The sequence below is a fragment of the Rutilus rutilus genome, assembly GCF_951802725.1.
Source record: "Rutilus rutilus genome assembly, chromosome: 20".
Taxonomy (NCBI): Eukaryota; Metazoa; Chordata; class Actinopteri; order Cypriniformes; family Leuciscidae; genus Rutilus; species Rutilus rutilus.
In genome coordinates this window covers 15,059,827-15,081,239 of record NC_140225.1, presented here as the reverse complement: position 1 = coordinate 15,081,239, position 21,413 = coordinate 15,059,827, and the positions used below count along the sequence as shown (strand labels likewise).

General features: G+C 37.1%; 2 protein-coding genes across 7 annotated transcripts in view; both read right to left on the bottom strand.

Annotated features, from left to right (window-relative positions):
* The window catches only part of rin2a (Ras and Rab interactor 2a), a 41,416-nt gene extending 26,246 nt beyond the window's left edge, over positions 1-15,170 (bottom strand). For 2 of the 6 annotated variants that reach the window (XM_084391127.1, XM_084391123.1), the window contains exons 1-2: positions 14,994-15,170; positions 14,529-14,698 (exon numbers count right to left, since the gene is read on the bottom strand). The gene's annotated coding sequence lies outside the window, so the exon portion shown is untranslated. Of the gene's footprint in view, positions 1-11,815; positions 11,893-14,528; positions 14,954-14,993 lie in introns of those variants that run through there. The other 4 variants (XM_084391125.1, XM_084391124.1, XM_084391122.1 and 1 more) reach the window with 4 other exon arrangements.
* Positions 15,171-17,256: 2,086 nt separating this feature from the next.
* LOC311279849 (uncharacterized protein) lies at positions 17,257-20,754 on the bottom strand. Its single transcript, XM_084391618.1, has 4 exons — positions 20,354-20,754; positions 18,992-19,209; positions 18,663-18,822; positions 17,257-18,580 (listed from the first exon to the last, which is right to left on the bottom strand). Exons 1-4 carry the CDS (start codon positions 20,613-20,615, stop codon positions 18,363-18,365), a joined length of 858 nt encoding a protein of 285 aa, XP_084247744.1. The 5' UTR covers positions 20,616-20,754; the 3' UTR covers positions 17,257-18,362.
* Positions 20,755-21,413: the final 659 nt, after the last annotated feature.

Genomic DNA, 21,413 nt, shown 5'->3' with positions numbered 1-21,413 from the left:
ACTGCTCTAAACGTAATTCCTTTTGTGGATCCTTTTGGTCTTTCTTCATGTTTCTTTGACAAATATCAGTGTCTCAGTCTCACGCACGCTGCACGCGAGTTAACCACGCCTACTTATTTACATGTTGCGGTAAACACGGAATAAAAAAATCTGTTACGGTTGACATTTTCTTTCGCGGTAACGATATATACCGCCATACCGCCCAGCCCTACTTATGTGGTAAATAAAGTTATGCTAGCTTATTTAGCATCTAACTTATCAGCTTGCTATCTACTAAATTAATACATTTGTATGTGATATTTGCAATTTAAACATTTAATAAATATATTTCCCCATAATATCATCAAAACTTACTTCACTTTGTTTAGTCCACAGGCTAAAATGTGTGCCTTCAATAGTCTTGTGCTTTGGGCTTCTGTACATGTGATGGAGGCATGCACAGTGCCAGTAGGGGGTGTGGTCTCAATAGCCATGCAGTAAGCAGTGTGCTATGTGCATGTGATTGAGGAATGGCATGGATATTCAAGTGTATTTGAATGGCATCTGTTTGTTTTAGTCAAGATTATGCTAAAATATACTTTCCTCAACTATATTTAAGTTCCCTATGAAGAGCCAACCTTCAAATTTGAAAATTCCCAGTTTATTCCCGTTTATTCCCATAAATTCCTGTTAATTCCCTTAAATTCCCATTAATTCCCATGGAAAGTTTCCATCTTTGAAAATTCCCATAATTTTGCAACCCTACCCCTAAATACTGGAAGAGAAGTCTGAGTCAGTTCCAGGTATTTGCTGTGAAGTGTTGTTCCCGTGTTGACAGATATGGATTGAGTTTGTCATGTTAATCTACTCCTCTCTGTGAAGAGGCTTCACCTCATGTTGTTGCTGTAATGAGCCATCACAACACACATTCATCTTTCCTCAGCAGGGCTCAACAATAAAAAAAAAAAATTCTGCTTGCGCTGCCAACATTATATAGTCACTGTCCACAGATATATCAATAAACATATGCACATTTGCTGGAAAACATTGTCATATTTTATGAAACCACAAAAGTGACAGTTCCATCATCTGGATCGAAACTCTCTCTCAATTGCCCTATGAATTCAAGCAAGCCCTTTTTGACCCCTGCTCAGTATGTCAACCAGAGAAAGCAAGCTGTTATTTACCTTGCATTATCCCGTTTTTGTGCCTGTATCTGTTTTTGAAAGACTCAACAAGACGCACTCACATACGACTCGGTGAGTAAACAGGAAACCCCTCGGACTGCCAGCACGGGCAGAATAAACACAGGCAAAGTTATTAACTGGCCACTGTGGAGCACAGACACGCAGAGAGAGAGAGAGAGAGAGAGAGAGAGAGAGAGAGAGAGTTCAATTGGTCATTTATCTCCCTCACCCACTGTCATCTCAATAGAGATGTCACGGCACTGGGATACACAGAAAATTACAGTTGAAAGGAACAGCCTTTGTTAGTGCATCTAAAATGTCAACATCTGCAAACAACACTAGACTAAAGGCTAACTCTTATCCTGTTTCCAACCAAACAGGGTCATTTGCTATAGTGTGCTGGGCGGCCTATACAATTGTACAAAAGGTTCAACACTCCAGTTTTGTGTGTGTGTGTGTGTGTAGTGCTGGGTAGATTAATTAGAAATTGTAGTCCATCACTGAATACAAATTACATGATACAAATTTGTTGTTAGTTACTTTTGACCTAACTTGTTTATAACATTGATTTAAATAGTTTTGATTTTGTCCCATTTTGATAAAAAAAAAAATGCAAAGAGAAAGAAAAATATATATATGAAAAAATTGTTATCAACAACATGAAGTGCACTAAACATTACATTATATCAGGAACTGCAGGGTTGATAAAAAAAAAACTACTACCCAGCACTGTACATATACAGTAAAGTGAGTACCCCTCACATTTCAGAAAACATTTTAATATATCTTCTCAAGAGACAATACTACAGAAATTAAACTTGGATATAGAGTAGTGAATGTGCTGCTTGTATAGCAGCATATATTTACTGTCCTCTGAAAATAACTCATACAGCCATTATTGTCAAAATAGCTGGCAACAAAAGTGAGTACACCCTAAGTGTCAATATTTTGTGTGAGCACCATTAACCTAGCACTGCCTTAATCTTCCTAGGCATGGAGTTCACCAGAGCTGCACAGTAATGACATAATGACATCACGGAGCTGCTAGCTGTTAGACACATGGCGCTTCTCCACCTTCCACTTGAGGACGCCCCAGTGGTGCTCAATAGGGTTCAGGTTTGGAGACGTACTTGGCCACTCCATCACCTTCACCTTCAGCTTCCTCAGCAAGGCAGTTGTCATCTTGGCGGTGTGTTTGGGGTCGTTACCATGCCGTTTCGACACAGTTTCTGAAGGGAGGGTATCATGGTCTGCTTCAGAATGTCACAGTACATGCTGGAATCCATGTTTCCCTCAATGAAGCGCAGCTCCCAAGTACCAGACCATGATGCTTGACTGTAGGCAAGACACAATTTTCTTGGTACCCCTTACCAGGGTGTCACCACACATTCTGGACACCATCTGAGCCAAACAAGTTTATCTTAGTCTCATCAGACCACAGGACATGGTTCCAGTAAGTCATGCTCTTGGACAGGTTGCTTTCAGCAAACTGTTTGCGGGCTTTCTTGTGAGCCAGCTTCAGAAGAGGCTTCCTTCTGGGACGACGGCCATGCAAACCGACTGTGTATTGTCTGAGCACTGACAAGCTGACCTTCCGCTTCTGCAACCTCTAGTCTAAAGCAATGCTGGCAGCACTCATGCGTCTGTTTTTTGAAGCCAGCTTCTGCACCTGACGCACAGCATGAGGACTCGACTTCTTTGATTGACCCTTGCGAGGTCTGTTCCAATTGGAACCCGTCTTGGAAAACCTCTGTATGATCCTGGCTAGGGCTGGGCGATTTGGCCTAAAATCAAAATCTCGATTAATTGAACATTTTAACTCGATTACGATTAATGAGTGATTATTTTATTTATTTTTTATTTTTTTGCCCTCATGGTTCACTGACAAGTTTTTTACAGTAAATATGCTCACATATTACAAGTGAGAGATTTTTGAATGAAGGGTGCATTACTTGATTTTAAAATAATTGAAGGAAACACACACTATCTACTATGATTATTTATTGAACATCAATGTTAAACAACTTAAATTAAAGCACACATTGTCAGTTATTTCTTTCCATCTTCTTGAACTCTTCTCATACTGTGTGGCATTTGTGAACGCTTGTGTTAAAGACATCTGCTTTGCGGAGGCACTTGTTGCTGGGCGCTTGTCAGTCTCTTTTTGATTTTTTTGAGCCATGCACTCACTGTTCATAATCAGTAACGTGATTGTGCTCCAAGTGCTGGAACAAATTGGTGGTGTTACCTTTGGACGTCGAAACTGTTTTTCTACAGTGTCTACATCTGACTTCATTTTGTTCGATGTCATCCTTACTGAAGCCAAAATGTCTCCAAATGACAGAGACTGCGTTTTTTTTGTTGTTGCTCAGTTGTCTCAGTGATTAAGCTCTCCATGCTCGACATGTCGGCGGAATAACGTACTGTAAGGGAGCGGGGTCACGTGACTCCACATGCGGTAGTGTTTTAAAGGGAAAGTAATCGAAATAATCGACCTGGGAAAAATTGATCGATTATAGGTTCTGAATGTCGATTTCGATTACTTTTCGATTAAACGCCCAGCCCTAATCCTGGCCTGTATTGTAACTCAGTTTCAGGGTGTTACCAATCTTCTTTTAACCTTGGCCATCTTTGTGGAGAGCAACAATTCTAATTCTTAAATCCTTAGAGAGTTCTTTGCCATGAGCTGCCATGTTGAACATCCAGTGGTCAGTATGAGAGAATTGTACTCAAAGCACAAATTTGAACTGCTCTAATACAAGATACACAAATTTGTATGGTCCTGTCAAGCAGACAAAAAAATGAAAATGAATAGGACATGTGGCTTTGCATGGTTAAATGACATACAGCTATTATCACTTTAGGGTGTACTCACTTGTTGCCAGCTATTTTGACAATAATGGCTGTATGTTGAGTTTTTTTCAGAGGACAGTAAATATATACTGCTATACACGCAGCACATTCACTACTCTAAAATATATGCAAGTTTCATTTCTATAGTATTGTCCCTTGAGAAGATATATTAAAATGTTTGCTGAAATGTGAGGGGTGTACTCACTTTTGTGAGATAGTGTGTGTGTATATATATATAAATGCACAAACTGTGTATTTGTTTTTCTTTATTAGCTTAAATTACTTTTAATCCTTATTTTGTTTAATTCCTTAATGTGTGTGTTGATGTAGGAGTCTGCTCAGCTGGGCTGTTCGGACCCACACAAAGGCACATCTGAACTACGGGGCACAGAGCGTCTCTGTGTCCTGCACATTTAACAGGTGCGTGGAAGCAGAGAGGATTTTCTGTAGTCTGGCGAGACCGGGCAGGGCCTGACAGGAAATGGAGCTTGCAAGCAATTAAGGGGGCTGAGATATAAACAAAGAGAACAAATAGAACAAAAATTTTGAGCAAGAAAACTCTGTTATTCTCTGGTATGGTATTTCTGGTATTCTTATCTGGGCTGATGTAAACAGGAACTTAATATTTTAGAGTAAGCTTGACAGTGAACAGTTTTTAGGCCAAAACAACATCATGAAACATTAGAAATCTTCTGTAATTAAAAATGTCTTTACTGTCACTTTATGATATACAGTATTTAATGCAGTCTTGCTGAATTAGTAATGTCTTTAAAAAAAAAAAAAAAACATAAAAGGGACACGATACATGTTATACCTTAAGGTATAATGTTAGTCAAAGTTTTGTGCACCAAAAAAACAGATGTAAATTTCTCTCTCTCTCTCTCTCTCTGGTCTACTGTTCCTTTAACACTGATGTAAACGCTCTCTGATTGGCTAACTTTGCATGCAAGTTGCACAAAAGCATTGCTTTCTTGTTAGGGATCCAGAAAAAGTACAATATTCACCAACTTATCTTACTCTCATCATTTGTAAAATATCAGCTGGATCTTCTATTGATGATTAATAGGCTATCCTACTTCCACATTATTTCTCCACATTTTAGCAATTGGTGTCAAGAATAAAATACGGTGTTGCTTTGCAATCAAAGTGCATCTATATAATCATTAAGCAATTGAGCAACCCATTCCTGTTAATGTAACTGACAGAGGAAGTCACAGCGTGTTGCTGAAAGATGCAGTCTTTCCAGTCCTGTTGAACTGGAAATGTGTTGGTTTAGACTCAAAGTGTGATTCACAACTAATGACATCAGACGTGCAGTTTGTATAGTTCATGTCTGTATTGAAGTGATCTTGTGAGTAATATTTAACAGCAAACAAATGAAAGTCTAAACAAAAGTCAACTATAAAATGTACCCATGCAGTACAGAGTGCTGAGAGTCTATAAATCACCCTAAAATTATTTAAATAATCATTACTCTAAATTATTTAATTTCCCTGAAGTCCCCATATTCTTGGGAGTGAATTTTAGAACCAACTTAATTGTTGGCATATTGAACATTTACAACTTATGGTAGAGAGACCGTAACTAGGATAAATTACACCACAACTCACACACACACATTCAAAGCATTATACTAATAAATCACCGTCAAGTCTGATGCAGTGGTTAGACAGTGTGTGAGAAGGGGAAGGGAGAGGGAATAGAGACTGTTTCTATTGGATAATAAAGTCATCTGGCACTGTGTTAGGACCCTGCTGCTACATGGCCCTCCACCTCACAAAAACCCAGCTGGAGTAAATCCAGCTTGGCTCAGAGCCTGTAGAGAGCTCTCCCCGGCCGAGGTAGGGGGACAGCAGCCTTGAGACTACAACAGTTAAAAACACAGCACACTACAGACATCCCTGCTTTAGAAACAACAACATATTATACATGCAACGCAACCCACTCGTCTTTTCAAGTGGTGCTTACATAACTTACAGAGACGGAGATACAAGCTGTGATCCGAAGATTTAGATCCAGTCTTTCCTCCATCAGGGCATCTCTAATCGGTTTTGTGGTCTGTTTACAACCCAAATGCCCAATGTTGTGCTGTACACTCATGTAAAGCCACTTTTAATAACATATGAGGGATAAACTCGCGCCCCGATTAGATTCGCTTGTTGTGATAAGACTTTTCTGTTGTTATGCCGACACCATCTTTGATATTTACTTTATTTGCTGTCACTATGGTTAGTTATTTAGTAGTTACATGGCAATTGTGAAAACAGAATAGCCAATTTAAACTGCCAAACACTATATCTGTATCATTCCACTTGTCTGTGTTGCGTGTCCCAGACAGACTGTTAGTGTGTGCATTAGTGATGGGGATTTTTAGTGACACATTCTGCAAGTTACATTAATACGTCAGTCGATGGCGTCATTGAATCATTTACACAACTGATTAGTTCAAACGCACTGATTCATTCCGATTGATTGAATTGCCTTGTCCAAATACCCACACTTGCGGTCTTTGCACTTGACCACTTGTCTACTTGCATGACATATTTCCTCTATTTGGCCCAAGTGTTCAAGCAGGCGTGAAGACTGCAAGTGTGTGTAGAACTTTTGATTACTCAATGGGACACACTTATAGTCTTGCAAAAAATGCAAGGGTTTACAGAGCATATATTTATTATATTTTCAATACTCTGCATTTTAAAATAAACTTCTACATGTTTGTTCAGTAGTCGCTATGTAGCTAACAAAAGAAACAAATTTAAAATTGTGGTGCTTCTAATTAAGTGATAAAAACAGTTGCAAATGTTGTAAAAAATAGGCCTAAACATACCATACTCATCTTTGCACCAATAAAATGTGCAACACTTTATATTTTTACTACCAAATCTAGTCATTTTTGACCGGAAGGAAGCTAAGTGTAACCCATTTACGAAGAAGCCCAGAGGGTTAAATTAATTAGATGCATATAATTAATTTAACCCTCTGGGCTTCTTCGTAAATGGGTCAAAAAAGACGGAAGCCTTAAAATTTAACTTTTTTTTTCCCCAGGAAAACCAATGAAATATATTTTTGTTTAATAATATTTTTTTATTATTATTTAGAATTTTTTTAGATTTTTATGATACTTTGCATTAATTATATAATTTTTATGAGCTATTTTTTCCATTAGAATTAAAATATATATATATATATTTTTTAATAAATGGAACATTTCACATCAAAATAGAGTGCAGGCAAAAAAACAAAAAAAAATTCAAGTGAGAAGAGCGCCATCTAGTGGCTTTAAAAATATATAAATGTGTGTAATGTCCTGTAACCGCCTATAGGCTGCCTATAGCTTTTTTTTTATTTATTTTTTTTATTCCCATTCGGAAAGAAAAAAATCTAATTACTAAGCAACCACTGAATGGAACAACACAAAATATATATCATTTTAAAGCTTAGGATCTCAGCTTTTTAATGCATCTAATCACATTTATTAACTCCTAACGAGTGCTGAGTAATCCCTCTAAAACCGAGTGTACCGCCAGCAGGCGCCATCTAGCTGCGAAAATATTAATTACCATATTTTTCAAAAATGTTGACTTGATTAACACAAAGTTGATGTCATTTGAAAGCTTAGAGTCTGAACTTTACAGTGAATGTATCCACTTTGAAAAAATCTTAAGTATTGCTGAGTTATTTGCTGATAAATAGAATTTCTTTTTTTCATAATCTATAAAATAATGTACTGCAATGTGTCAAAAACATCATACAGCTCATGAAACATTCACAGATCATTGAAAATGGCACTTCATTTTTTACAGCATATTATTACAATTAAAATGAGCCCAAAATTAACATAATCTATTGCTTTTATGACAAGATATTCTTCATGGAGAAAAAATTGCCCATGTTAGGGGGCGTCAAAGACTGTACAAAAAGGCTATCTCTGTTCCAAATGCTGTAACTTTTGATTCCTTTATCCACATTTTTTTTTTTTTTATCCAGATGCAGCTAACATGTAGGGGGACTTCACTAAAAAAGAATTTTCCTCCTACCTTATTTCCTTCCTGAGTTATTCCATGACAAATAAGAAAGATATGCAAAATCATAATCAAAATTATATATATATTTAGTCTCTTGATGTTTTAGAGTGTCACCCCTTCATTGCTGTGCACTTTTTTTCTGCACAGTGGCTGATTTGTAGTTTGTACCACCAAAAGTTTCTCTGAGTTTTCGTATTTTTTCGTATTTCCCATTCATTTCCTATGGCGGTCATTTTGACCGCGAGGAAGCCAAGTGTGACTATTTTTTTTACGACCCTTTAACATATCCGAATCATGTCCATGATTTTTTGGTGTGTTCACATAGCTAATACAACGAAATTTACCAAGTGTCATCCCATTCCGATTAAGCAAAAAATTTTTTTTATTAAAAACGTACAAGTTTTCGGTCATTTTTGACCGAAGAAGCCCAGAGGGTTAAATTACAGTGGAACGTTTTCCTCGACATCTTGCGATTTTGGGGCACATGAGTTCCCGACCATAATGCATGATGGGATACGCTTAGCCTTGATAGTGTGGGTTTAGTGTGCATTAAGGTCACTGCACTTTGGACATTGGACATTGGACAATGGCCCTGTCCCAAATGGCACACTCCGGACTTGTGGACTTCCTCAGAGTCCACACTTTGGTGACGTCATGCAGTGCAGACCTCTATAGGGCCCTTGGCGCGAGTCCACGAGGGTGCATTTAGAGGTATTTTGGGACAGACTCGATCGTCATACCGGAAATAACGGTCTGGTTGTTGTTGGACAAGAGAAATCACATTTTTGCGCTCCGACGTCTTATCTCCATGTCAACTACACAGCCTAATTTTACAGTTCTATATTTTGATATTATGCATGCCACCTGGGCATTAGACAATAGATAGCCTACATCATGCTTATTTAAATTATGTATACAGTTGTACATAATAATACATAATGTTCCATTTGAACTAGTTAAAATGCTGAATGGGACGGCCTACGGACTCGTAGACTCAGTGAGCACGCGCAATTTAAGTCCACGAGACCGAAAGTCCTCATGAAGTGCGCCATTTGGGACAGGGCCATTGGACAGTCTTGCGCACTTACTTCCTGTCACGTGCATGAGCTCTGAAGTGGCCAAGACCGCAAGTGTGGGTATTTGGACAAGGCATACAATTTACTCAATTGATTTGTTCAAAGATACGGATTCATTCAGAAACGAAACAAGTGATGAGTCATTGAATCATTTTCTCAACTGATTCATTTAAATACACTGAATCATTCAGTAATGGTGCATCTCAATCAGCTCCCTAGTTCAGTAGTCAGGGCACTGATCAGGGAGTCTGTCATTTTAAGGGGTGTCTAATTCGCAAAATCCTTCCAGTGCACTGAAACGTTCGCTCCCTAAAAAGTCCCACAATGTGCCATGAAAACCAGTGAGCATGGTCACTTCCAAAGTTCGAAACATAAATCACATGAGACATACACGTGATAGATGTTTTTAAAATACAAACCATTACTTAATTATATGTCAGCATAAACATACATTGCTAGGCAGTTAATGAACATAATCTAGTTCATATTTATTCATTATTTACGGCTGAAATGCTGCTTTTGAAATGCTTCTTTAAATAACATTAAAACAATATAATAAAGATTTCAGTTCCGCTGTTGTATAATGAGGACATTGTCATGTCGCCGGAAATAGAGTCATCAGTGTCCAATGTGTAGTGAGCCAAAGCCAGGGTCCTTACCAGTGCCTAAATTATTGTACACTATATACTGGTTCACGACCTAGGAAACTAGGGATTTGATTGAGACGCACCCTAAACAAGTGACGAGTCATTGAATCATCTAATCAATTGAAACAAGTGACTGTGGATTCATTCAACCGATTCGTTCAAACAAACTGATTCACTCAGGAACACCTGTGTGTTTGAGTCTAATCTCCATAGTACAGTGACTGTCACACAAGTAAATTACACTTTTTTTGCAAGCGTTGATGCAGTTTCAGAATGCACAAACTTAAAAATAACAAAAAAACCTGAAGACCCTAAATCTGATTGACAGTTAAATTCAAGTTAAAGTGCTTTTGTAGCTTAGTCTCCTGCTGCTGTCTGAAAGGATTGAGGAGTGACTCAGAAAAATGACATTAACAGGAACAGCTGCAAAAGCAGGGAAAACAGTGAGAAAACACACTCAAAATAGCCTCTCGTTACCGCAGTCTGCAGCACAGACCAACAAACCCAATCCATCTGAATGCTACTGGTCAGACTGCATAAGAGAAGGCTAAAAGATGACCATTTAGATCTGATTCCTTCCTGAAAGTTTTATCTTAACCATATCTAGGCCTGCTCATAACATGGGATGGGCGTGATACCTTTCCCAGATCCCCAGGCACACAGACAGGAGAACCACATAAACACTCACTCGAAGGGAGCAGGCAGAGGCCAGTGCTCTACAGGATGTGGCCAACTCCACCCCACAAAGCATGTCCCAGAGCAATAACCAGACAAAATGAGGATCAAACAACGATTTATACATGTGCTGACAAATTCCAGACTCGTATATATTGGGCTGTTCTTGCATTTAAGCGCTTAGTGCACATCTTCCATTCGGTTTCATCAAGTTTCCTTTCCTCTGGTGCCCTGAATCTGAATGCAGCTTTTGATCTACTATAAAAGTTTCCAACTCCTCAGAACTTAACCTTTCTCTCGCTTTTACTCAGTATCTCCATTTCTAGGTTTCTGTGTCAGACACAAAGAGGCCTCTCATTCAGACAGTGCAGTGTAAAGCGTGAGGTGATTCCGTGGGAAAGGCTCTTGGCAGACTGGTAGCTTCCTGACTGATATCATTTCTGGAGTCTTGGACTGGATACCGAACGATCATCCACAGAGAAACACAATTGCCGCAACTTGCCCATCAAGCTATTATTATCCTTTTCTCATGTCTTTAGAAAAGGTCTAGAACAGGTTATCATGATAAGGAGGGGTTTTGAGTGCAAATACAATCTTTTATTCAGCCCATATAGGTTTACATTTATCACTTTGATTTCTGTAAAACATAACCCCTCCCATCCAAGACAACAAACACCTGTTTGAAAGTTTTTTAAATACCAAAATAGCAACACTGAAGAAACCAAACAAGTTTCATTGCTAAAGCTGGATTCCAGCCACATAACATCATCCAAACTATGAGGTATGAGGATGTATGCCAGTTAAAATGAAGATATACGTAAACATTTCTATAAATATATTGTGCTTGTCACTGAAAAAAAGCTTAGTGTTCCTCTATGCAAATTTGTTTAAAGTTTCAATACAAGTTCAATACATCATTTGATGAATAATATCCATAACTATAAAAAAAGTAAGTAAATAACTTATAGTAAGGCACTTACAATAGAATTTAACAGATTGTGAACCTAAAATGTTTGTTAAAGAACTAAATTCTCTCATAAAAAGTGTTATCTGAGCTGTACAGTTGTAACATCTGTAGGTGTTGTTGCTAGTTCATCAGCTTCACCTGCCACCGGGTGTTTAGATTGCTTCTGGCTGGTGCAAGTATGCTTTAAGTGGCAAGTCCAAATCATTTTCTGTGGTAATTGACATTATGCCACAAAATCTGCTGGTTGAGCTTATCTGTATTGAAGCTGAAACATTCCTTTAAGAGAAAATGAGGTCTGCATGTGCTGACTACAGTCTCGCTTCAGTGGAAAAGACAGATAAACCATTAGATCTTGTTCAAATAAATCACACTTAAGCAGCAGACATGTGAAGCCAGCTCCCCTTACCTAACCTGTGTGGCTTACTCTAATGTATCGCTTCCAGGATCTCTTTCATCATGTATTCTTCCATTATTTCCCTATTCCTACAGAACATAAAGAGAAAACACAAAAACTGTGATTTGTGATTTTTTTTTTCACCACATTTTCAGTTGCACAGCCAGGCAAAATTGGGCAAGACTGGAATGTGAGTGAGTTCTTTTTTTTTTTGGTTGTTTTCGTGATGGGAAGATTTTCTTGTCAGCATTATCTGCTTCAAAACAGCACTAGTCCCAATGGGTCTCAGTGTTTCAAATATCTGAGGTTTGCTCTGTGTTTGAACCTCCAATTGGCCCAAAAAATGTAAACTAGGCAAAAAATATTCAGTGTGCATACAAAAGTTTGGGGTCAGTAGGAAAGAAGTCTCTTATCCTCACAAAGGCTGCATATATTTGATCAAAATACAGTAAAATAGTAATATTGTAAAAAAATATATAACTAAAAATAACATTTTTCAGCAGCCATTACTCGAGTCTGCAGTGTCACGTGACATGATCCTTCAGAAATCATTCAAGTATACTGATTTGGTGCTTTAGAAACTTTTCTTATTATCAATGTTGAAAACATTGTGCTGCTTCATATTTTTGTGGAAACTGAAATAGATCTATTTTGTTTTCCAAAAAAAAAAACGAGCAGGGTTTATTTGAAATAGAAATCTTTTGAAGCATTATAAATGTCTTATAAATGACTATTAAAAAAATAATAATTACTGACCCCAAACTTTTGAACAATAGTGTATAATAAATTAATATAAACAAGTTGAAAAGTAAAGGAAGCAACAAGCAAGGAAATTTAAGTTAAAAAAAATTATGTACTTTGACAGCAAAAAAAAAAAAAAAAAAAAAACACTACAATATCACACTGTGTGAGTTTTTGGCTTGTTTTCAACATTCTGTGGTTAAACTAAATCTGATATTTCATTACCTCATTATCTCTCCAACTTAACATTCATTGCTCTGATCGGCTGACCACGGGAGAACATTGCATTTATTTCAAAGCTGTCAAGCTATTTAATCACATACCCACCACATTCAATGAAATCAGTATAACAACTCTCAATACTGTCAGCAGGCACAAAAATTATGCAGACAAATCATAGTACACAGAATTACCATAATGAAGACACCGCAGTCACGGCTGACACCTCAGCATTTGAGTAAAGCTCAGTGGTCGCATAAGCAATTCCGGCAAACCGCAGCTTAAAGTAAACACGACTGCTTGGTGTCATGTAAAAAAAATAAAAAATAAACGGATCAAAACGTTCTCTTGCCAAACTAATCCAATGGCAGTCACTGCACAACTCTGAAATTTTTTTCAAGTGACGCATGTTCTGCTCAAAATCAGTTAAGTTACTTCCCTTTCCCTGAGACTAATCCTCTTAACAGGCCTCAGAGCCACTGCTGAAATATTGGTGGGGAAGAAACGAAAAGTCTGGTGGGAAAAATCCAGTTAGTAATGATTGCCATCAATTTTTCTGACAGCAATAAGAGATAATTAATGCATTCTGTAAAGTACAAATGGTGGATAAGTAATCACACACAATATCATAGGAACTTTCCATTGTTTTCTATTATACAGGCTTATTACTTTTCTATCCTTTAACACTCTCCTTTTTGCACTTTTAAACTTTGAGACATTATTTAGTATGTTTAATAAGTTATTTTCCTCATAGGCGTTGTTGGCTTTTTTTGTTGATTTCAAGTTTTATGATCAGGGGACATTTGGTCCACATACTCCACGCAATACAAGCAAAACTGGGACACACACTTCCAAATGCTAGTTTTAAGGGATGCCAAATATATTTTACAGCTGCCTTACATAATTGTGTACAAATGAGGACAGTACACTGCTACTAACTTGACCCCTAAACTAAATTTACTTCCCTCACACAAAAGTTCACAATGGAGCATGAGGAAGTGCATGCAGTTTTCCAATGCGAATATTATATGATATGATAAAAAAATAAAAAAATAAACATTTTAGCATGAAAACTTTTAAAGTGCATATTCGAATCATACAAAAATACAGTGTTCAGTGCTCTACTAAAGCGGAGCTTGAGAAATCCACATAATCACTGATTATATATCTTTCATGATAAGTAGGCTAACCTATGAATGTGTCAAAACCTAAGCTGACTCATACTGATGACCGCATTTTGAGTATCGATAAGCTAGTCATATAGTAGCCTACAGTGATTTTACAGTTTTTACAGGTCTTGTCAATTTTGGACTTTCCTTGAGACCATCCTTAAGACTTTCAAAACATTATGACGACATTCAAAAACACAACATCACATTATGTTCCAAATAGACCATTTTGTGTCACTGTAGGCAACACTGTAGGCTACTACAAGCCTAATACCGGCTGGCAACAACAATATTTTGATTCATGACTACAAAGCAGGTGGTGTATATATCTATGGTAGCCTACTAAACAGAATTCACCAAACTATCCTTAACAGTGTTAACCCAACATGGGCCTACTTAAAACATTACAATCACGGTTAATTACGTGGTAATGAAACGTATGCATAAAATAGGCGAAAATATATAAATATTATTTACGCTTTAACATCTGAGACTTACATAGGCTAGGCTACATCTGACACGTAGGTGTTAATAAATAAATAAAAATAAACTTAAACACTCGCCATAGACTTGCGGTAATAAAGTGTGAGACTCACCTCGACGGCTCGAAACCAAAACACCCGCTAACAAAAGCACATTTACGCATTTATAAGAGCTGGATGATGTTTCTCCAAAAGCTCAGTTGCTGTTAACAGTTTTAGATGTTCCTACATGACCGATGCAAGGTTGTGTCCTTGTACTTCGCAAGAATGACTCTTCTAAAGGCCTCATTATACTTCTGCGTCGGACATACGCCGGAGCCTATACGCCGTAGGCAACGTGTTGGTTTTAATTTATACTTCTGTGTCGTTGTCCGCGTTGACGCGCACCTGGGGAGCATGAAACCCCGAGGGAGGGGTTCTGGCAGACCAATCACAGCGCTTGTGTCCGCGTAGAATTGACGCGTTGTTACATTTTTGGAGAGGTGCACGTCAGGGTACGCCGAAGGGTACGCGCGCTACATACAGCCTACGACGTAGCTACGGCGGCAGTTCGACGCAGAAGTATAAAACAGGCTTTACTCATACTAGCTGTGTTAAAGCATGCGACCTCTCCCGGCAAAAACAAACTCCAGGAGGAGAACAAAAGTTGATGTGCATTGAGTTTCACGTCACGTGTCCCAGCTGGGAATGTCTCTGGAAGGGAAAAGCTTTTGTTAGACCCAGCAACCATGTTACTCAGAGAAGAACATGAAAGAACCGGAAAGACAGTGGAAAACTATGGAGGACAAATCTAAAATAAACAATTTAAATGACAATTTTCACTTTAAACCTCAGTTGCTTTATTAAAGCAAAGAAAACAGAGCAAAATCTACTAAAATATCACTTATGTTTTATTATACGATATTACAAATATACTGCGTTAATTGTAATTTACCAAGTATAAAATTGGCCTTATGAATATAATTTTTTTTTTACATCTAGGTTATAATGTAATTTCCATAATAGAAGGCAATTAAACAATAGGTTTAATACAAATATCACAATACAAAAATAACCTATGGAATGCTAGTGAACACCAAAATGACAAATAGAGAATTTCCCCCAAACTCTGAATAGACAACTAAAAGTGTACAAGACGTTCTGACAAATGTTGCTGCAGTCAATTTATGCATTTAAAATGTTTAATAAATATGAATTAATCATTTAATCGGTTTGAATAAATGATTCAATGTGTCACTCATAAAGACTTCACTTGTTTTATTACTGGATTAATCAGAGTTTTTTTATTATTATTTTTTTTAAACAATCTCTTGAATGATTCAATGACAAATACGTTAAGTCACTTGTCGCCACCTGGTGGCGTAACTATGTAATTGATACAATCGAAATTTTAAGCATATTGCTTTCAAAAGGTGTTTTATTTTGATCGCTTCTGTAGACATCATTTTTTATATCCGAATTATAAACTTATCCCACTTCTGTGATAATATGAATACGTGTAACAAAGAGATAACGATACTATGTGAAGTTTGAAAAGACTGTTTGTGAAGCGGTTTCAATACCTTTGACAACTGCTCTCTCTGGGTCAGCAAGCATCGTAAACGCAGATTTTAATGTTCCGGTGTGATTTGTGAAAAAAAGGTTTAATACACAACACACAGGCAAATTGTTATCATTTAGGAATGAGTTCACTTTGGTATTTAAATCGAGGTCTGCCCTATAACCCAGACAGATGAACAAAAGAGGAGATAGGCCTAGTTGTCACATGTTGGGAGGAACCTATTTGAAAGAAAGAGCTGCAACTCTTTTTTAATGTTGCTGTAGGCCTCTTGACAGCCTATCCTCCCTTCTTTGTCTTCTCATCAATTTGGAGGAACATCCTGTTCTTGATGTCACTGTAGCCTACTTTCACCACTTGTTGATGATTGTCTTCACTGTGTTCCATGGCATATCTAATGCCTTAGAAAAAGTTACTTGTAGCCCTCACCTGAGTGAAACTTTTCAGCAATAAGACCCTGGTCAGTGATTTATAAACTCTTTTGGGCCAATGGTTCTTGTAATAGCATCCAACCAAGAAGATGACAGAAAAATCTTACAAGAACAGCTGCTATTTATTTGGAGTTAATCAGAGTCACTTCAGGTGAAGGCAGGTGTGTACTGTTTCACATGAGCTTGATGATTGGTTAATTCTGAACACAGCTACATAGGCTACCCAATTGTTATGCACACTATGCAGTTAGGTTAAATTATGTTTTTATTTTGTATCTTTTTTTTCTCTGAAATGTGTCACTTTGGTTTTCAGTGGCATTGCATAGGTTGTAATTTCATCATTAAAGGTGCAAATTTATCTTGTTTCAGTCCTAAAAAAATAAGCTGTTTTAACAGGGGTGTGTAGACTTTTATATCCACTGTGTGTACTAGTAAACAAATAAAATACCATAGTGACAGTTTAAAGTGTTTTTGTAGAGATTTTTTTTTTTTTAAGTCCACAGAGCCAGATGTAACCATTGGTCAGAACTCTGCATTTATTTATTTCCATGCTAAATATGGGCATGGGTTCCAAAGCTGAAGATTTAGTCAAATAATCTTGCACTTTACTCTCATAGAGTAAAACAAGTTATATTACTCTATCACTTAAATAGAAAAGAGTGGCATTATGAACACAAAAAAAGTCAGAGATATTTTTTAAACCTGTTTTTATGGATGTCAGGAAGCAAAAGTTCTTAGAAAACTATTCAGATTTTCACATTTATCACTAGACAATTCTAAAATAATCCATTTTATTAAGCAAAGTCATTAAATTACATTTGAGAAATTTAATTTTTTTTTTTTTTTTTTTGTTGTGTACAGCTATATTTTGTGTTGTAGCACTTATTAACTTTTTCATGTTTAAACTAAATTAAATCTGATGTCCATTTATTGTTAAACATTATGGCACCAAACCATGCAAAAACCAATAACATTCTTAACAACTTCCAACATGAAAAATGGATTGCAAAACTATTTTAATTCAAAACTTTGAAAACTGAAATAAATTGCCATCAGTGTTTAAATTGAAACATATTACAATATACTTAAAATATATTTGCAGGCACAAAGCAAACATTATACACAGATTGTTTTACGTCTGCCCATTATGTTTTAAAGCTCTATGCTGCAATTACAGTATATAACTTTAAGATAGGAAAGAAAATATTATATTAAGAAGAATGTAATATGACAAAAAAAGTAACATTCATCCTTTGAAAGTCTTGTCATTTGGTTTGTGACCCGTCCTGACAAAATGAGTCGCCATGAGAAAATTTTCAAAAATTAGTTATTATTTTCACAATCTTTATTAAAGAAACCTTCAAAATGATGTATGATTTGTTGCAGCAAAGTCAATTTTGAGAAAAATCGAGGTAAAACTTTCTGAAGGTTCCACAAGAAAATCACCTAGCAACAGACAGCCGATATATTAAAACCTACTGTACTGCATGGATCTAATAATTTGGTACACATCAGATGTTTTCTCCCCCCTACAGTTAACCAAACATTCACTTAAGACATAACAGATATTGTTTGTGTGAATACACGCCAAGAGAGATATTATGAAATACAGTAATTCTGTGTATATCGGGAACTGAGGCGTCTTCGTGCGCACGCTTTGTGTTAGTCAGTGCGAGATCATTTTGTTTACATCAGCATGAGTTTGAAATCACATGGCATTGGTTCAGACTCATGCCATCGAGAATTTGCTATGAATATTGTGCTGAGGGGAAGCATTTCGACACATTTTGCCAGCATGGGTCACATTTCTTCATTCACGGAGTTCACTTTACCTGTTTTTTACATTTAGTGATACAATATTTAGTGTAATCAGTGCTGAAAGTGTTAGGGACCGCGGTTTCAACCCTCAGGAGTACCGGCACTTCCCCCCCCCACCACCACTTCGAGCACTGAATGTAATTATATTGTGACCTGAATCTCATCAGATTCCAGATTAAGCTGGTTATGATCCTCCACAGTACTGTCAAATTTGGGACAGATGAACTCAACAGGTTTCCAGTGTGGTCTTCGTCCACTTCCTCTTTGTCGGAAAGGGGCAAACCGCAACCATTTCTTCACTACATCAGCAAACTGGTGGTGTGTGGCCTCCTTTCCTACGGGTGTCCTCTTCAAGGCACCTGCAGAGAAAAGAGTTGAAACATTACTTCACATGAAGATCTAAAACTGTTGTACTGAAACATAATTTTAAAGGTTGCTTACGAAATAAAACTCCCTGCAGTCTGGTGTTTCTGAAGCTCCGTTTCTGTCCTCTGCCAACCCAGTTGAGCTCCGAGCCCACACTGAAAGAGAGAACAGCGTGCATAAGACGCCGGACCGCATCATCCACTGTGGCTCCGCCCATCCTTGAGAGATGTGACACCTATGAAAAAATCAAAATATGAAGCAATACTCAGTATAGGTGAAGAAGGGAAGAGTGCTACTAGAAAATGTTTGATTGAGGTTTACAAAAACCACATAACCCATTATTACATGTGCTGTAGAAACTGTAAATTGAAGAGTACATTTACAGTAGCCTATTTATTATTTACCATTCTCCTCTGAGATTCAGTATCTTCTAAATGCTGCTCCGTTTCATCAAGCTGTTCCATAGTTCTCAGTGGCAGATCTATGTCAAGTGGTTCGTCCTCCTCTTCACACACTTGTCCATGAATCCTGGCCTGCAGGTCTTTCAGAACTTCCCACTGCCTCTGTTGCTCCTCCTTGATCTCAATAAGTAGGGATATGATTTTCCTGTGAGCCGCTGTCTCTGTAGTTGTAAAAAGGTAGATTAAGTGAAGACTTACAAAAGGTTCAAATTCAGCATTGATATCAACTGTGTCAAGCTGCGTCAGTGGAGTTCCATGTGACATCCATGTGTCTACTTGCTGTTAAGTGCTGCCATGGTGTTCTGGGTTGTTTCTGTAGGCTGTTTATATACAGACAGTACAGTCTGATTTAAATATTTTATTCTATTAACAGGAATTTGATGTTGTACATCTGACGGTACTCTACATATGGACTTAATTTTGTCCATCGGCAATTGATTGAATCGTAGGTTCACTGTCATTTGCTATAGAGTGCAAAAGTCAGGTTCTGAATGTAAAAACTCAATTTTAACGATAACTTGTAAACCATTAAAGACAGCCTTACTGTAAGCTATGAGGTTGTTAATCGATAGTATTTGCTCATGTATGAAGCCATTAGCCCGCATTATTTCAACTTAGTTTTAAAATAATCATGTTTAACAGATTTTGTGGTGAAAAACTACAAGTAAAATGCGACAAAATATCTTGTTAGCTCCACTATATATATATATATATATATATATATACACATACATATATATATAGAGAGAGAGAGATCTGCAGTGTTTCGTCAGCAGAACAATCCATACAGCTCAGCGAAGACAGCCTCGCTTTCATTTCCGTTAAAAATCAAAGATGGCGCTGTTGTGAATAAGGTCTATTGCTTCGATCTCATGTGATTGACAGGTTGTCCCGCCTTCGCGCCAGTAAACGCGTCATCAGAGAAGAGATGTCATTGCAAGAGAGAAGTAAAGTTACTTTCATTAAAGTTTAGCAGGGTACATGAATAAACAAATAATAATAAAAAATAATAAAAAAAATGGTGCATGGATAAATAATTTATAACAAATACTGCAATACATAAAAAATAAATAAATAAAAAAAGTCAGTTTTGATTTCATGGTGACTGAGTTTTTATTTTATTTTTATTTTTTAAAGGAGGTTCTATGGAGGTTGGAGTAGAGTTGAGGGTTGTTTTATAGATCTAAAAAGATAATGTATAACTTCCATTTAAAAAACTTAAAGTCAAGACATTTTAACACAACAAAGTTCCATAACGATTTAAGAAAAGCGATGTAAAGTGGTCATTTTCACTGCCTACAGTACCTGAAGATGAAGATGCGTTCTCTAGCATTAACTTTTCTGCCACTCCTGCCGGATTGTAGGACTGTGAATCCGCGCTGAAATTCACCTCCGCCCGCCCCGGGATGTCTTCTGCGCTCCTTCTCAAGTCTCCGGGCAGAGGGTTCATATCCTCCTCAGGCACCGCTAAGCGTCTCTGTGCCATTTCTGCCATGTGTTTACTCACTAAACCCTCCGCCCGGCGGTTTATGGCCCAGCTCGAACGACCGACACTGTTTGGGTCCATTTATATGGGTGTATTCATTAATTTACAAATAGCACTTTATGCAAAAATTGCTACTCTTGTTAAACACTGCGATATATGCGAGAAATAGGCGGAAATGGTTATCAAACTGTCCCCAGCCAGCGCACGTATCACGTTACGCAAACGTCACAGCAACGTTGGCAGAACGTTGGGAATTTTGAAAGAACTACAATTCCCACAAGCATATCGTGACGTCACCCGTCGCTTACAGGCGCGCAGTTAAATTTAACTAAATCAAAATGTTGTCCACTTATTTTTTTTTTATGCATTTATAGCTAAATGTTTTGGATAGATTTGGAATGTATCCTTTGTAAATGCTTAGGCATGAAAGTTTACTTTTCTGAAAAGATTTTTTTTGTTTGTTTATTTTAATAGACAAAGATTACCATCAAATCTGGTCTTTATTGTTAATCTTTGTTTGATTACGGGGAAATGCCATATTCATAAATAAAAATGTGTTAAAGAAAAATCCAACTTTTTGTTATTTCAGATAGATATGAAAAATTATATAGAGTTACTACTTGGGTTGATAGTAAAGCAAAACGCACTAGGTCTCTATGCAAACCTTTTATGCTATTTATATGATTTTCTCATACCTGTTCCTTTTACTGTTTACATTTCTTTTTTTCTTCTTTTTTCCCTTGTATTATTATTTTATATGTTGTACTTCTTTCTCTTACACACTCACTAATCCATGTTTTCATGCCAATATACAGTATATTCATGTACAAATCAAGGAAGTGTAATGGGCTATGTTGTTTGAGATGCATCTGTGCTTAT

Excerpts from the sequence above, each read along its gene's own strand:
- LOC311279849 (XM_084391618.1), bottom strand. The coding sequence starts at position 20,615 with ATGGACCCAAACAGTGTCGGTCGTTCGAGCTGGGCCATAAACCGCCGG. Across the intron at positions 19,210-20,353 it reads GAACGCATCTTCATCTTCAG|AGACAGCGGCTCACAGGAAA; the intron begins GTACTGTAGGCA and ends TTACAACTACAG. Across the intron at positions 18,823-18,991 it reads CTGAATCTCAGAGGAGAATG|GTGTCACATCTCTCAAGGAT; the intron begins GTAAATAATAAA and ends ATTTTTTCATAG.